This window comes from Nicrophorus vespilloides, unplaced genomic scaffold (genome assembly GCF_001412225.1).
Source record: "Nicrophorus vespilloides isolate i.1.1-1 unplaced genomic scaffold, Nicve_v1.0, whole genome shotgun sequence".
NCBI lineage: Eukaryota > Metazoa > Arthropoda > Insecta > Coleoptera > Silphidae > Nicrophorus > Nicrophorus vespilloides.
In genome coordinates this window covers 1-18,247 of record NW_017096599.1, presented here as the reverse complement: position 1 = coordinate 18,247, position 18,247 = coordinate 1, and the positions used below count along the sequence as shown (strand labels likewise).

The 18,247-nt window shown below is 30.8% G+C and overlaps 4 protein-coding genes across 6 annotated transcripts; 1 reads left to right on the top strand and 3 right to left on the bottom strand.

The window, feature by feature from the left end:
• Window positions 1-161: 161 nt before the first annotated feature.
• Window positions 162-6,950, bottom strand: LOC108557507 (importin subunit beta). 3 transcript variants are annotated; one of them, XM_017914037.1, is made up of 4 exons: window positions 6,743-6,950; window positions 6,162-6,403; window positions 3,746-6,105; window positions 162-209 (listed from the first exon to the last, which is right to left on the bottom strand). In XM_017914037.1, coding segments are annotated over exons 1-4 (2,658 nt in total). In that variant the 5' UTR covers window positions 6,798-6,950; the 3' UTR covers window positions 162-208. The 3 variants fall into 3 exon arrangements, with proteins under 3 accessions (XP_017769526.1, XP_017769525.1, XP_017769524.1); XM_017914036.1 differs by lacking the exon at window positions 162-209 and adding an exon at window positions 3,238-3,474; XM_017914035.1 differs by lacking the exon at window positions 162-209 and having other exon boundaries at window positions 3,742-6,105.
• Window positions 6,951-8,689: 1,739 nt separating this feature from the next.
• LOC108557509 (neuroguidin-B) lies at window positions 8,690-13,506 on the top strand. The gene is made up of 3 exons (XM_017914039.1): window positions 8,690-8,842; window positions 10,882-11,398; window positions 11,686-13,506. Exons 1-3 carry the CDS (start codon window positions 8,834-8,836, stop codon window positions 12,048-12,050), a joined length of 891 nt encoding a protein of 296 aa, XP_017769528.1. The 5' UTR covers window positions 8,690-8,833; the 3' UTR covers window positions 12,051-13,506.
• Window positions 13,507-13,995: 489 nt separating this feature from the next.
• On the bottom strand, window positions 13,996-14,846 carry LOC108557503. Its single transcript, XM_017914028.1, has 3 exons — window positions 14,480-14,846; window positions 14,311-14,425; window positions 13,996-14,205 (listed from the first exon to the last, which is right to left on the bottom strand). The coding sequence occupies exons 1-3, from the start codon at window positions 14,737-14,739 to the stop codon at window positions 13,996-13,998; spliced, it is 585 nt and encodes a 194-aa protein (XP_017769517.1). The 5' UTR covers window positions 14,740-14,846.
• Window positions 14,847-14,966: 120 nt separating this feature from the next.
• On the bottom strand, window positions 14,967-15,921 carry LOC108557504 (probable signal peptidase complex subunit 2). The gene is made up of 5 exons (XM_017914029.1): window positions 15,798-15,921; window positions 15,652-15,717; window positions 15,465-15,598; window positions 15,258-15,410; window positions 14,967-15,202 (listed from the first exon to the last, which is right to left on the bottom strand). The coding sequence occupies exons 1-5, from the start codon at window positions 15,834-15,836 to the stop codon at window positions 15,022-15,024; spliced, it is 573 nt and encodes a 190-aa protein (XP_017769518.1). The 5' UTR covers window positions 15,837-15,921; the 3' UTR covers window positions 14,967-15,021.
• Window positions 15,922-18,247: the final 2,326 nt, after the last annotated feature.

Here is an 18,247-nt window from a genome sequence, read left to right as displayed (position 1 = left end):
TAGATCAAGTCCTTAATTAATCGTTGACAATTGGGTCACGTACATCCAAATTTTTATTTCGAATAATATAAAAACACCTAAAAATAATGTAAATACAAGTAATATTAAATATAATTGTTATTACGCAATAGATTACAGTAAGTATAATATTTGCTTGTTTTACCTTAACTTCTTGGTCAACTGTACAGCTTAAACCTTAAAGATGCTTTCTGAAAGTTGCAATACAATTTTAAATTATTATATAAATTTTTAATACATATATTTTTTTATTTAACATATTTATTGGTCAATATTATTGACCAAAGGGCTATCGACCAAGTTGTTTCCGCCATAAAACATATATTTGTAAATTTTGATAGATTCCTCTATCAGTTTCATAAAAACCACCCATCGGTAATTAAAAAAAAAATGTAATTTGAATTTCTTGCACATTTTATTAAATGATTGGAAACATACAGAAGTACATTTTATAAATTGCAATTGATCCATAACTTAAATTTACAAACAGTAAATTAATGGAAAATTCAATGGCAAAGTCTATAATTCGGTTTTCTATGCATTTTTAATAAACCCATGTTCATATGATAAAAAGGTAAGTATATAATGCTTCTAAATTCCTCGTGGTATTTATTGAAAGCATTAGCATTGTAAAGAATGCCTGCATTATGCATTTCGCTAAAATATTTAGAATAAATATAAGTTATTAGAGAGCATATAATTACATTACATTAAAAACCTGAAAGAAAGAAGAAAAGATTTTTTTTTTCAATTTAAAGTTGAATTTATTTATATATCTGAACTACAATAAAGTAATCCCAATAAAAAATAGAAGAATAATGATTAAAGTAAACTGTGATTACGCTTCCATATTCATATTTTTCTGTATAAAGGGAGAATAATGTTTTTTTAAACAAAGTGCAGAAATTGAATTAATTATTAAATCTAAATACATCTTTTTTTGTTCATATAAGTGGTCATAGGCACCTAAACAGACATTGGTAACATTTCATCATAAAAGTATAGAGAAAAACATAATTTGTTGTATTTAAAGTAAAGTTTATACAACCGATGTTTAACAAGTCTGCACAGAAGAAATTCCCGAAAATTTGGAATGATTAAAAACTAATTATGAATAGAGAGAATAGAATAATGCACCTTGCATACAACAAACATACATCATTTGAGCATAATTTCAGTCTTACAAACACGCGCCATCCCTAAGATTTGCTGAACATCGGTAATATACATTCATTATTCATAAAGGGGGAGTTTTTCATTTATATATTTGATATCCACATTTTCCGAAAATAAAAGAAAAACAGGAACAAAAGCGAGATATATATATATTAAATAAAAATTGTAATTATGTTCTTTCCTCGTCATCAACAGACAAACTATCATATATAAGTTCATGGCACTCTTCTACAAACAAACTCGCATCAAAGTATACACAACCAGTATGTTTTTTCACTTATTCTAAACACATTTGTATATATATATATATATATTTAATAGATTAAACCTGCAATTTTTTCGTGTAAAATCAATATTAATGTACAGAATTAGTTTACAGTAAAATATTTGTATATAAAAAAAAATGTCTGGCCAATGAAACAAAGAAAACAAAATATAAATCTTTAAACTAAAACGTTGAAATAGAAAAATAGTGTTCTTTTTTAATTTTCTTTTAGACCTTCTTTATTCCTTTTATTTTTATTTCAAAACCTTTTTGTATATGAAATATAATTAAAAAAAACTATTTTCTTGTGAAATAAACATTCTTACATACAAAATAACAATCACACAGCCCTAACACTCGTACAGTACATAAAAAGAACAAAAAAATATTATCATACAGCCTAAGATTCTCATCTGCGGACATTCAATATTTGAAACAAATTTAATGAATTAAAATATACTAAATATAAAATGAAAGCAGTTGAAACATATATAATACAAAGTATTATTTTTCGGCTATTAAATGTCCGCAAATTCAAATTATCACACATACAGGAATTGTTTTGTTACAACCGTAATCCAGTTCAAATTACGATTATAAAAAAAAAAGATTGAGAAGGCTTCACGGACAATTAAATTACGTAAACCTAATGGAATCATAGCTTAAAGAAAAAAAAAACAAATCTTCACCTGAAACAAATTACATATAAAAAGTACAATATTTCATTTTCTTTTTGGCAACTCGCATTTGAAGCCTTCTCAAATCACAGATTTTTTTTTATAAATTTATATAACCTAACGTACCCTGAACCAGAGTTTATCTTCATATACAAAAGAAAACTCTGGTTGTTTTCTCAGCACACAACAACATGCATGCAAGGCACTCAATTGGCCTCACAAAAATTCATTCGCAAAAATATCACTCGCATATTTTCATCTTTTTTCACTTTAAATTTAAATTTGTATTATTTTATTCATCTTCATTTAATTATTCTCAAATTTTCCTGAGTTTATAATTAACTTTTAATTCCAACATGGAATTAAAATTATGGAATACATGTTGTGTGTAATTTAAATAAGAACATACAAAAGTAAAGATTATACGAGAAAGCTCTCCTGGAAAGACGTTCTCTGTTTCGTGGAAATATTAAAGAAACGCCAAACACATTTTCATGTCTTGAATAAAACCTGGGGAAATTGTTATTTATCTTTTGTGCAGTTTGAGGAACGCCCATGTATGAGAGATTATCCGCAAAAGAAATAAAATAAAACAAAAAAATCAATTTTAAATTCGATATGTGAAGGTTTTCTTTCTTGTATACAGAATTTCTTTAAAAATATATAATTCAAACTGATTATTACATCAATAAAACAAAAATTATAACAAAATTATTGTGTCAACACATCACACGCACTTTTCCCTTATTCTCAGTCTTGAGCTTTTATTCGCGCACAGCTTTTAATCTTCCACATGCGTTCTTTCTTCAATTTATAACCCAAACACGATGATTCACACGTGGTATAATCAAAATAAAAAAACATTTAAGTCACACACTCGGCACCCGCAGATATAATTTAAAACGCTTATTTTCCATTTGGAGAAAAGTTAACTAAACCATGTCAATTACCCACATAAACAATCATACAGTCGAAATGCACACACTATAATAATGTTACTTGTTCCTTTAATTTTAAATGAATAGAACATCTTAAACCCCCCAAAATAATAGAAAAAAATATATAGAAAATATAGATTATGATTTTTTATACATACTAAGTATATGAAATTTTAAATTTCCGCTTAAAAGGTTTTTCGTTATTTATTTATTACTTTTTTATGGTTGCTATCGATTGACATGGTAGATAGATTTAAACGGATTATACACTACGAAATTATCCGGAAATTAAATATTTACTTATTAAAAAAAATATGAGTTATGGGATTCCAATAATGATGCCGTTGACCAAGCCATCTTATTCATGTCTCCTGTAAAACCACAACTAGCCAAAGAAAATCTGAAATGTTCAAAAGAAATGTAAAAAAAATTTGCACTAAATTTCCAAGTAGGAGATCTGGTTTTCTTTTTATTATACAAATGTAAACAAAAATGGAACCCTTCCCCAAAATATTTACATAATCTATAATTACTAACCTTTTTAATTATTAATTTATAAAACAAAAGCAAGAAACAGAAACTATTTTTTTTAATACATTAGTAGTAATCATAGATTATACAAAACATGCCTTGCAATTAAAACAACAATAAGAATAGGAGATAGAACTTACCAGCTTGCAGCAGCAGCAGTTACGTTATTCTTCAATTTCCTTAGCTCTTTGGTAGCCCAGGTTGCCAAGGTTTTTGTGCGGCTAACGCGACTCTTTTTCCCATGTACCAACATTTCATTGATGGGATCCAAATCCAAGTAGTTCAGCATGGGTTCACCAAAAGCAGCACACAAATCTCCAACTAATCCTGCAGCAACGGCGATCGTACCTTCGGACCTTTCGGTATCCCGAGCAATACACATAATGAAATCAACCAAGTGTGGGATGTGTGATTCCAACATGCGTACATCAGGATGCGGTGTTGGTCCATCACCCTTGAGACCTTGAATGATGCCGGTATATGCATCCAAAATTCCTTCGCGCAATTCATTCAAATATTCAACCATTTCGTAATCGTTTCTGTCGACTTGCGCTTGAGATGCTTGGGCTAATGTTGTTAGAACCACATCCAAGTATTTCTTAAATTCGGATCCAATGCCCAATACAATGTCTCCAAAAACTGTCAAAATTTGAGGCTTAACAGAACGATGCACAGAGCTATCGCTTAAGTTCTCTAACAATAATTGCATAATCTCGTCGCAATATGGAAGTGCTTTTATTTTTAATGCTCTGAATATATCTCCAGTCAAGCCAACAGCAGTACCACACACCTGATATTCTTGGTGGTTTTTCAAGCCAATATATAGGAAAGGCTTGAATGCTTCCATGTACTTCATAAATCCTTCACTTAGAACTTCTACCAAAGTGGAAACAGCCATAAGAGCGTCTTCTTGTACGCCCCCCGACTTATTAGAATTAAACATGGTAAGCATAGCAGTCATAATGGCATCAGAAATTTGAGGAGCATCCTGCGGTGTAACTTTACGAAGAACCGATTGCAACGTTCCACACAGAAGAGACTGTAAATCGTTAAATTGAGAGCGATCTTTGTAACTGGCAATTTGTGTTTCCATCTGAAGCACTTGCTGCAGCCGCTCTAAAATAACCATGGTAGTGCGTTGAACAGTTATGTAACAATCTTTGGGTGAATTTTTGACCATCTCCATTAAAGCTTCGTAAGCTGCCGGCCTCAAATTGGCTTGGCCTCCATCAGCACGATCTGTTGTTTCCAATAAATTTTGAATAATGAACTCGAAATATTGAGATAGAACATAGGTGTCTGGTTGTCCTGTTTCCTCACTGATATCAGCTGCTTCATAAGCGGCTTCAGCTAATCCAGTAAAAGACCAGCAAACATTGGCTGCTACTCTAGGCTCAGTCTTAAGAGCGCGAATAAAACTTTCCAAAAGCGGTTTAAGGAAAGGTTCATTGATAGCCACTTCCGGTATGATTTCACAAATTCGCCCAAAAGTCCAAGCAGCTGTGTCACGAACAATAACGCTATTATCGTACATGAGTTCAATTAAAGTAGGCATAGCCTGCTCTACAAGAGGTTTTAATGTTGAACTTTCAAGACCACCCAAAATGGCACCAAATACCATCAAGGAGGCATCTCTGAACCGCCAGTTTTCGGATTTTATGTTTTCCTTTATAAATGGCAGAACATGTGGAACAATCTCATCCTCACAACATGTAGCCAAAAGCATTAAACAAACTCCAGCTGCTTTGCTTGGATTCCAATCATCATCATCGTCCAACTCATCTTGCTTTGTGAGTTTTTGTAAAAGTACTGGAATTATATACTGAAGAGCACCCTTGGCGTAATGTCTCGATACTCTCGCTGGTGGTCTTCCAGCATCTGCTGCTTCAGTATCCTCTATTGCCAAGTCGACTTCCTCGTCGCTTACATTTGACCAAAACTCAATACCTTGTAAAGCGATTGCATCGTTCTCAGACTTCATTGCCTCCAGGGTTATTGGAAACAGCGCCTGCGCCATATACGGTTCCATGTACTGATAATATAATGACAAGATTTTTACCAAGCACTGCAGAGCTGCAACTTTAATCTGAGCATCTGCTGACTGGGTGGCTTCACACACAACTTCCATAATGAAATTTCTTTCAGATTCTTTATCAAAATTTGCTTTAGTAAATTCAAGTGAATTGAGTAGAGCTTGAGTAGCAGCCAAACGAACATGATTGCTGGGTTCTGTACTCCTCATACCATGTATAATTGCAGTCAATATTTCATTAGACTGTGTAATAAGAACTTCAGAATCAATTTCTTGGCAGATGTATCCAATTGCTTCTAATGTAGCTTCTTTCTGCATTTCTGTAGAATTTGGCTGCACTACATTGGTGACTAATTGGCTCACTAAACCTTGCCATTGGCGATGTGGCAATTCTGTAACAGCAACATAAGCGACACATTGTGCAGCTGATGATGGTCGACTAGTCTCAGTACCCAAAGCACCAAGAATCTAAAAGTGTAAAAAAAATGTATTTTCATTCTGGCAAATTATAACTTTAGACTTACATTTTTTTTAATATATGTGCGAATTGCTTCTGGAAAACCAAGCCAGCGTTGTTGGTAATTTATCTTAATTATTGGATCTTTCGATGTCAATTGATTTTTGAGCTGAAGACCAGCAGCCATTCGAGCCACTGGACTATTACCACCATGTCTCAGGATATCAGAAAGAGTTTTAATGAATTCTGGTAAATTTGTTGAGGCAGCCTGTTCCAGAAAGCTAGATGCCTGTTCCAGCTCATTTTTATCTAAAATAATTCAAAATAGCAATTATTTGAATGACATGTTATAAAAAATTATTTAGATGATAGAATTAACCAAAGATAATTCATATTGGGCACTAGAGAGGTGTAGGTGATGTGATCATAATGAATGACATGACCTCCAAACGTGGAGGTACGATATGATATCGTGAAAACGGATGAAAATAAAAATTTACAAATAATTACATACTAAATTATTATAATCAAAATCCGTAGTACCATTTTATTAATAACAAGAGGAATATAAGGAAATAGTACACGATCGACAAAAATACAAATGGCAACCCATGACATTTGTATTGGGGAATAGAAAAGCATCTATACCTGGTGAAACTGTTTTCTCGAGGACCTGAATAAGCTGAAGCGTTTCCTGATGCATGGCTCGATAATTTTAGTTTTTTTCACCACCTATTCGCACGATTCAATTACCTCCTTTTCTTTAAATTCCTTCACTTTTAAATAATTAACCGGCGAACGAGTGAACACCACATGTAAGATGAATGAAACTAGCTGGAGACCTGTCTATTTTACTACGCCCACAAATGACAGGACGCGACCGGAAACGTTCATTTCACCGCCCTTTACATTATTTAAAGAAAAATGCTTCATAAATAAACTTGTAATTGCAGAAAACATAAACTAATTTTTCACAAGTATTACTTGCCACCGATGGTTATAAGATAAGTCACAAATAACAAATAAATCTCTTTGTACTATTTTACGACGCGTTACAACCGCTATAACCGTTGTGAAGCTTGAATTATGTATTGACTATTGGTACACAGATAGCGCTTGCAATAAATGGACCACTATATATAGACATATACTTTTTATTTTTTTTATTTAATAATAACAATATTTTTGATTGCTAATGAATCATATGCAAAAATAATATATTGCAATGAAACAGGTCGTGATATTTCAGTCGTCTTTAAGTCTGATATCCTGATATAGAATAATAAATAAATAGAATCATCACGCTATTACTTTGCACATTGCAGTAAAAATAATATAATTAATAATAAAATTTATTACAATAGCAAAATATAATTTTTTGCAAAGGACTATTGATCATAGGTATCTCTTCCGGCCCTATTTCTAGCCCTTTCAGGTTTAACAGCCACCACAAATTTTTGTTGGTTTTTGGGAATTGAACCAACGACCTTTTGTATCAGATTTTTCGTGGTGCGAAGATTTATTATTTTAGTATTTACATTTTGTCAGCTCAATTAGTTTCATACAACGCCTAGGGTCCCTAGATATGTGCCTCATTGCCTTAATGCAAGGATTCCAAACGGTGCCCCGCGAAAATTATGATATATTAACATAAAGTTCGCCCAGGGATAGAACAATGTTTTGACTTGGGGCGCCACGCAAAAATTCTGATATATCAAGGGCGCCGCAAACCAAAAAACCCCTGCCTTAATGAATAATCTGCCACTGTATACATATAAGTTTAATAATTATTTTATTTTTTCGTACACAGATCTAAATTTTGGAAACTTTTGGTTAAGTAGCACAATATTTCCAGGAGTTTCTCGGTTCCCTGTCCAGGGATCTCCCGCATTTGTATATTCAGTAATTGTTTCTTGTTGGTGTAATGTTCCTTAATTTGTGAATGGCAATTAACGTCTACAGGACGTGTTAAGTGTAGCTAGGTACTAACAAGTGGGAAGTGTCTCATATTTTTAATAAAAAATAGCATAACATTTACGAAATAGGAATATTAATAATATTAGAAGAAAATAATAAATAACATAACTTATTGAATATCATTCATATTTACAATCATTTGACCACCATTTATTAGCTATTTCTAAAAAACAGAATATTTAAAAATAGATATCAAGTATAGTTTTTTTTTATAAAAAGAGATTTATATCAATGTATTTAAAGTATAGGTTTATATATACTTCTTCTGCCTGGAGGCTTGCACCATCTATGCACATGCACATCTATGATACACTTAGCCCATGCCGGTTGCATCGACATAAATCGTGTTAAATATTAAAGATCGAAAAAATAGCATTGGCAACCAAACATTCAACCTACTAGTAAAACAGGATGCATATATAAACAAATAATTAAAATCTAGTATCCTGCTTTGATCTAATATTGTAACATGTAACAATAGCTAATATTAAATCCAAGATTGTTATGTATTACTTTGAATTTATAAGTTATTATACTTTTTTTTTGAAATCATATTAATTGCAAAAATGTCAGTGGTGCCACCATCTATCGCCGCGAGTTATCAGTTCAGTAGAAGTTTCAGGTAGGAGAGATGCGTCTGTAAAAGTGCTGCACGTGTGCGTTGCGATTTGTGTGTTTCTCTCGAGTTCTTTTCCAATCGTCGAATAAATTGCGTGTTTTTTGTGCGTGGGTGGAAGAGTTGTGGTCAAAGAGTGATACGAAATGGTTCAGGTAAGGAAATCGCGTCTATTCCTTCTGTTTACATGTCTCAACCACGTTGTCATCTCGTTAAAATTTGCGAGAGGAAAAATCCAAGTCGCCCTCTTTCATCACTGATTTTTTCCGTACCGACCGCCCGCCTCCCCCTCGTACCATACCTACAACCCCATTCTTTCGATCATATAATAAAAAAGATGGCTGAACAGATTTTTATGCCCTTCAAATCATATTTTTTTTTACGTACATTTCCTATTTTGAAAAACTCGTTGATTCCTTAATGAAAAACTCTATGGAATTGATCAAAACGTATATTTTATACATAAATATTACATTGTTTACCATTTACCTTGAGATTTATCTGCTTTCATGTATCGTTTAGCATCAATATTACTAATTATTGAAAGTTGATTGAAAGTTAACCAACTAATATTCATATCTAAATACTTATATTTATAAACTTGTTTTCAAGGCATTTTGTAATATTTAAGAAAATATTTTTTATTAGAACCATTAACTAAGTTATTTACAAAAAATATAGTTTCTCACATAAAAGTAAATTAAACATTTTATTTATATAAATATTTCAAAACATGGTATTAGTATTAATTAATGTATGTAGTCTCTTATATACATAATATATTATCAGTTGGTATTAATTTTTATTTATTTATAAAACTTGAATGCCTCTAATTACCTTATATCTTTTCAAGACTTTCTGTATGTTTTATTTATACTACACATTGCAACTATGTATGTTCCTTTTGGTTGTTTAATTAATAATATCAAATACGGTATTATGTAAATTATATGTTTAAGTTATTTGAAAATCTTTATTACTTTATATTGTCCTGGTGCAAAGGGTAACAATAATGGCTGTGTATAGAAATAGCCCAAATATGCCACATAAAATATTGAGATATATCATATATACAAAAAAAAAAACAAGTTTTCTTTGGAACTTAATATAAACAAAAGAGAAGAAGGCGCGCTTACAGATAAGTTCAATTGAATGTTAGGCAATAAATATAATTACGTAAATATTAGTAAGCTGATAGATCTTTACGAATTTGTATATCAGCGTACATGTTTGCAAAACACATTCTCATATATGTACATTTCAAATCAAAATTTCCTCAATCTACATGCTTCTCAATTTATTTCAAATTATATCATGTTTTGTTTTTATAAATTTAATATTGAACTATGCAGACTAGCGCATATTAAAAATATTTTTGTCATTTATGACTAACGTTTTTTAATTTTCAGTTATTATATAATACGATAATCTGTATTTAAAAGGACTTTTTAAATGATATTGTATTGAAAATAGTATTATTTTAATAGAGACGTTTAATAATATAAAATAATTACATCAATATATTTGAGACACAATGCATGTAGTATTTTTTTACATTTGAATTATGAATATTTCCATATTTAGTTCAGTGGGACTATTGTATTTTATAATGTATATATTTTCCGGAAATGTATAGATTTGCTTAAAACTGTATCCACATTATCCGGAAAATGTACAACGTAACGTAATTTCATTGCTTTGGAGAATGTGAAATTAATATGGGAAAATGAACTAGTATATCCTTAGAATCTACCTAAAAAATAATAAGGCACAAACTGATTTTTATTATACGTTATAAATATTTATTACGTTTTTAAGAGAGAATATAATAATACTATCTTCCAAAAAGACGAAAGTCATTTTATACATTATAACTTATGGTTGCGTTCACACATTCACATCAACTAGCAACGTTCAAAGTGAGTACAAAGTACTTTTTCGTCATTTCCAATGGCAAATGTATATTGAATGTACACATAATGTACATAATGTTTACCTTTTTTTAATATGTACTGTAACACAGGTGTCCCTAAACTACTCTGAACACTTGGGGCACCGATTCTTATATATTAAGTGCGCCGCAAACCGAAAAACTTTGGGAACTCCTGCCATAACATACATCACTTTACTAATATTTTAATATGTTTATACGTATTTGGCACATACTATGTATTTTTTTGTTATGATTTTATAGGCACCAGATATGGAAGTGGCCCATCCAGACTTGCCACAAGCTCTAGCTTTGCTGGGAGAGATGAATGTAAGTGCCCAGCACGTGGCAACTCTCGTTGACAACATGCTGCAGAGGGTACGCAATGGCGAGTTGAGTACGGACCAGGGTCTCAGTTTCCTGGAGATGAAATACAACATGCTTCTCAGCTATTTGATAAATCTCACATTTGTCGTGCTTCGAAAGTGCTCGGGAGAAACGATCGAGGGTGATCCTTGTATTAGCCGGCTAGTAGAAATCCGTACAGTATTGGAGAAGATTCGTCCGATCGATAACAAACTCAAATATCAAATTAATAAACTCGTGAAGACTGCGGCTTCCGGTAATAAGCTCGACGATCCGACGACATTTAAAGCTAACCCTGACGACTTGATGAGCGGCGGCGAAAGCTCCGAAGATGAAAGCGAAACAGAAGATAGCAAGGCCAAAGCGAAGGAAGGAATCTATATACCGCCAAAACTATCTGCAGTTCATTATACTGGTATGTTTATTTATGTTTATTTTGAACAATGGCACTTGTTTTAAATAATTTCCATCGAGTTTATAGTAAATTCATAGTTTCCAATTACTTTCGATATTTCGAGAGTTATGCTATCCCTGTGGCCCAATTGGCAATACTTTTAGTTGCATTATTTGAATATATTGTGTAAAAATAATAATATAAAGGATATAAAAAAAAATCAACATCATTTATGAAAGTTTAGTTGATTGAAATGATGCATAATTACTGTATGTGAAAATATTAAATTATTAGTAATTTTTTTTCAGGAGATGAAAGTGTACAAGAAAGGAACAAACGTATACAAGAGCGCAGCAAGAAACATGCACTTTCCTCTACAATTATGGACGAACTTCGGGAGGAATATTTGGATAATCCTACAGAAATGACACAAGGAACTCAAATGCAAAAGATCATGGACAAGAGAGTTAAAGAGCAGACTGACTTCGAAGAAGAATACTTTGTCAGGCTTCCTCAACCTAAAAGCGACAGAACGTTGAAGAAAAGAGTAACGACAATTAGTTCATTAACGAATGAGATATTAGATTTTGGTGATGGTGGCGGTGGGGTAGCCAAAAAACGTAAGGCTTTTAAATCTAAGGGCAAACCAAATAAAAGGAAACGCATCCAATGATTTTCTACTATGACAAAAGTAATCTTCAAAATAAAAAAAAAGAACAAGCAAACACAAAGTTCAGTAGATGTACATATATATTATTAATATTTAAACAGAAAAAAAGTGAATGAAATAATAGTCTGTGATGCTTTAATAATAAGCACAGATTGTATATTGAAAAAGTTTTTTTTTCGAAAAGAGCTTAAAACCCCAGTTGCCTATTAAAAAAAGGAAGAGAGGTGGCAGTTAAACAGTTAATTTTTGAGTTTATGTATATGGTATTTTGCTTTAAAATGAAAGAAAATAACAATGTGGGGCATTTTAAATTGTTGCAGCTATACAAGTACATTCTACTCATCTGAAGTTTAACAACACTGATGAAAACATCGTTGTGCTGTGCCTTCTACATTTGTATAATTTTGTTTAAATATTGAGCTGCAGGTAATGTAGGTTGCCTATTTCTTTTCGAAGTTGTCTAAAAGGGTAACGTGTAATCATTACCAAATTAATGATAGATGTTTAGGCTAAATATTTCTAAATTCTAACAAGTTTTAGAATATCTTTTTTTTTCAATAAAATTTTAATTAAATATGAGGATGTGCAGGTCAAGTAACCTGTTTAACAATATATTGTAACTTTTAAGTGTCGGGACGAAGGTTGGTAACAAGTTTGAAGATATTCAAAGAATCAATGTCCGTTAAATTATTGTAGATTTCAAAATACAGTGGTACATTAGACATTGAGATCAGAAACTTATTTTTTATTTATTTTACAAGATATGCAGCTATTGATCCAGACAAGAGGCTGGCTGATTTCTTTGAGCTTGCTGTGTGATGTAATTTTTTTTAAATACATCCATTTGCCATAGACGGCTTTGTTGGAAGCACAGTGAGCATTATCTCGTAATTTGTACAATCAACTCTCCCGATAAACATATTTTCTTAAAGGAGTTTGTAAACCAACATTACGTGTAGTATATATATTTTTAAATTTATTTATATTTTATGAAATGGCGAAATTCAAAATTATGAAAGAAAAAAATATTAATCGTAGTTGAGTGAACTAGTTGATCGTAGTTTATATTATCTTCTTGTGTTTTGTCGTTGTTATACTCGTAGGAACATACAATCTTTGGCTATATATACTCTCGTGCATTTTTTCGGATCATTATGATTTCAGTAACTTTATTATTTTCGTTTTCATGGTTTTATTATGAAATCATTGTTCTTAATTTCTTTTTAAAATGATGATATGAATGTGAATGAAAGATGAATATTGCGTGAAATCTATAGACTGAAGATATTTTTACATATATATATAAAAGAAGAAAAAAATATATATTTATATTTTGGGTTTTGTTTCTAAATTCTCGTGTCGTCGCTGTGTTTCATTCTCGATATCGTTTATTTGGTTTATTTAGAAATAATACTCACCCCAATTGCCTTCTTTAATATAATATGAATATTAAAAAAGTTTACCCAATTTTTCAAAGTAAAACAAATGAAAAGAATCCTGTTATTAAATATTGTTATTGCTGTCGCAAAGTGTATTTTAATTTTTAACCGAAAGAATTTTTACGTTTGTTTATTTTTTCTTTGTTTTATTTTTTTCGTGATTTGTTTTATTAGGTATAGATTAATGATATAAAAATTAAGTAGTTTCGGAAACAAATGTATTCAGTAGCTGGTTGTTTAAATTTTTGCAAATGAAAAAAAAACATTAAAATGGATTTAGATGTGTTTATATTTATTAGGGGATGCTACTGAAGAAAAAAATGTGAAAAATTATACTATTGTGGAGCTCAAATTTAATGTTTTAAGAATCTAGTTGTTAATTTGTGTTTATGTTTTATTATTTCTTCATATTATTTTTATTCCAATATCTTCCTTTATTATTATATTCATTCAGCTTTAATTTTTAAAAATAATAAATAATCCTTTGTAAAAAACAAGATAATATACTTTTATCTCCTTTTGTTTTCATCCAATGGCACGGTACCATCCTGATAATGTCCTTTGCAAAAATCATAAGAGTTGAATCTGTGCGCTTTGTGTTTCTGTAGCAACTTTATAGTTTCTATACAATCCTCGTCGTAAAACTTTTTCATACTACTAGTTGGATCTTCCTTCTTTACTTTTCTAGTCTCCATGAATGGTCTTTTGGGGATTGATATCTAAAGAACAATATGATACATTAAAAGGGCTCTTATAAATTGTGATTTTTTTTAGAGTTTAGAATTTGGTGTTATTATGCTAGTAAGTTTGACAATTATCTTTACTCTGTGCATTTTGTATGGATAGGATGTTTTATAGCTTTTCTGCATCGTCGAGACGTAATTATCAGCGCAAACGGTCGGAAACATAGAGTAATTGGGGGCATCGCATGAAGTCGTGCTAAAAATCCATCGTAATTATTAATTGTAACAGCAAATTCAGTAAGCAATTAACTCTTTGAAGCTGAAATAATTAATAACTTTCTTATCTGGACTCCTGTTGATGTAATTGTCTTTGAGCTCTAATTGTCGCATCATATCACTCATCTCAGTTGCGTAGCATATGCACTTTTCCTGTCCCAGGTGATCGTAATGGGATGCATTTAGATCAGGATGATATTTGCAGTAGGGGTTGTTATCTATTGGTAAGGACTCGTAGAAATGATGCCAGTCGCTGTTTTTCACTATCGGATGGTATCGATTTTTCGTGTACATAAGTCTTTTGTTGAGCGTTCGGTCCACGGGGGGCTTATAGGCTTCCAGCTGTATTGATTATTTTTATTAATTTAAGTTAGATGTTAGTAAAATAACATTACATGAAATGGTGGAGCCATAATTTGAGAAAATCTAAATATTACTTGTCAAAATGATTGAAGTATAACATATAAGATATTTTGTTTTTTAGGAGTTTTGTGTATATAAATACAACTATTAAAAACGAGTTACTTTAAAAATGTTTCACTTTATTAGGAATAAAATACTAACAAAAAAAACACATTATTTTTCCTTTTTTTCCGTTAACAATGAATTGTGCAATTTCATAACAGTGTTTTCCACCAACTCATGAACAACACTACCATTAGCATCAATATAATTTGCAACACTCTTTTTAATACTAGTCTCTCGAACATGTTTTCCTTCCTTTAATGTAAGTAATAAATTGTATTTATCATCATACCTAAAACATAAAATATTGCATAAAGTAAATCAAAGGATGTTATCTTATTAGTTACCTTTTTAAATAAGAACTAGCTTCCCAAACATAATTTTTAGCTCCAGTCTTTTGCATAGCTACTGCAAATATTCCTTTTTCTTTATAGGTTGTGTAAAGAGTCAGTATACCCATAAGCACAAAGTATGTGGCCACACAGCAAATCAAAATTGGCCTAGAAATTCAGAGGTAATTACAGAATGTTTGAAAAAAATATTTATGAGTATACTTAGATACTGGGAATGGATAAAGGAAATCCCAAATCAGAGCAAAAGTTGCAACTCCAACAGCTATGCCACAGATGACCAATCGGCCATCCATCAAATTGTAATTTTCTACATATTCATACTTGCTAATCAATACCTAAAATTATATGATTACAAGAAAATACATGTATAGTAGATTACTTTACTTACATCTTTGACAGCATCATCGAGAGCATTTTTAACAGCAGATCCATCCCATTTGTTAATCTTTACTGGCTAAAGAATATTAAGTTATAGGTTATTTAAAAAAATAATTACTCTATGAGTTATACTATATAATCTTAAAATAAGCTTACTTTATCATCGTCCTTTTTGTTTTGCTCCTTTGGTGCCATTTTTACTCAAGAAATTTTCCAATTTGAAGAATCTTGCCGTAAAAAGCTGTTTTGACACTTGCCGACACGTCAGTTTGCATCAGTTAGGAATGGTTAGGAATTCAATCCATGTCAACATTAAGTGCTACCAACCTAAATATTGAAGACTAACATACAAAAATATTTTTTTTTTATTAAATTTATTATTCACAATATACAAAAATATGAAATAATTAAATCAACAAAATTTGTTTGGGCTATTAAACACGAAAAGAGGTAGAAATTGAGATTTATATCAATAATAAATTTATATAAATCTCAATAATAAATTGATATATTTTTTTTTTTTTTAAATAGAGATTTATATCAATTTATTTATTGATATAAATCTCTCCGGCCCTATTTCTACCCCTTTCGGGTTTAACAGCCACCACAAATTTTATATATGTTTACTGATCTAATTTTATAACAAGTAAAAATTTGGGTTAATTGGAGGTTGGGGGCCAGTGTCAGCAAAGGGCCCCCAAATAGTGTTAACTCAGTTAACTCTTTGAGATGCGGTGGTACACCCAATGTACCACGTTTTGAACATGCCTAGTGGGGCATTATTATAATTTTCTAGGAAATGTTCACGTATTTGTCTGATTCAGTTGTGTAGAAATTTGTTGGGTCTAGAAATTTAAGAATTTCTGGCTCTTCAAAGAGTTAATGGCCATTCGCATATTGCGGATAATCAGTTCCGCCAATATCCAGGACTGTTTTAAACGGCATAAAAAAAGTCTTGACTGTTTAAAGAAAAAAAACGATCATTAATACCTACAAAAATAATTGTATGGGATTATATTTTTTCTATTAAAATTTAGTTTTTTTTTTAAATTTTTAAACCGGACTATAGTAAATCTCGACTGGTCGAAGCCACATCATAGGACGTATTGCTGTATGTTATTAAACAGTTTCTGATAACTATTGTTGTGAAAGTATACTTTGTATCTATAGACGACATGCATAGAATTGTTTTGATGCGAGAGTTTCTTTCCAAAGATCCACCTGAACCGTGTGTACGGTTAACGTGGTAGAGGGTACCATCATGCATAAAGATAAGTGGTTTTGGTTATCCATGACCTACCAAGCGAAACACCCTCGCATTAAGTGAAGGAAACAATTAAATTAACTTTTATACTCGTTGTACATATTTTTTTTTAAACTCATCATTCAAAATGCTAAAATAACACGGAATACACAATATCTGTGAATATTTCAATATTCCAAGTTTTGTTTTCTGGAAATAAACTAAAATAAATAAAATGTTTACATTTAGATTACTATATATTTGAATGTATTAAAAAATTACATCTATGGTTATTTATGCTCCACTTCACCTGTAGTTTAAAAAAAATGCTCCATCAGTAAAGAGAAACTTAACGTATCAAAGTTGTGTTGAAATTGTCGTAGGAAACAATTTATATTTATTTGGTTTACTTACTACCATCCAAATCAATACATCAAAAATTGTTATTGAACAGAACACAACAGGAGAAAACATGATATAGGAAAATAAATTTAAAATATATAAATTATAAAATATATTATACAACTAAATATTCATAAGAATTATAAACAGTAGATCCGCTTTATATGATAACCGAATAGTCAAAAATTATGTTTTTATTTAATTTAAAAAAAACACATTTTGAAATTTATTTTATACATTTTTATAGAATTTGTTCTGTTTTGATATGTCATGTCTGTGCTGGTGCGTTCTGTTTGGTTCGTTCACCGTTCTGACTCGCGGTATAAACGAATTGTCTAAATTTATTAATGTTTATACATTTTTATAAAATATAAATAAAAATCCAGATGTGTTCTGTTTTGACATGGAACGCTTATTGATATACCAATAATCAACTTCATATAAATCATACCAAGAATAGAAATTTAATGGTTTTGATAAATTGATATTTGTTGCCAATGTTCGTAATTGTTTAAATATATTACTTTATAAATTAGGAAATTTCAAGAATTTTTTCGCATAACGAGTGACGATGAGAAGTCCCGGATTGCCCACCTGTACACATATGTACAATTTAAACTAGTTTAATATATGGTAAATAGTCTCTATTCTAACAATTGTACATAAAATCCAGTTATAAAATTTTACGTAATTATGATAAATTTATATTTATTCTTATGAAATTTTGCAGAACTGATTGCATTTTAATGGTTCTAAAAATAGTTCTAAAATTTCTAAAAAATCATAATATATAAGTGAATGTTAAATCTAGTGTCGTGTCCCAGGGATGGAATTCTGGACACAGTGGAATATTGTCTGGTGTTGTCGTTGTGGAGTCTCAGTAGTTGGGAATTAAATAATTCAATTGGTTTAAAAAGTTTATTGTTACTCTTGGGGTCCTTTCCAAGACAATGTAGTTACT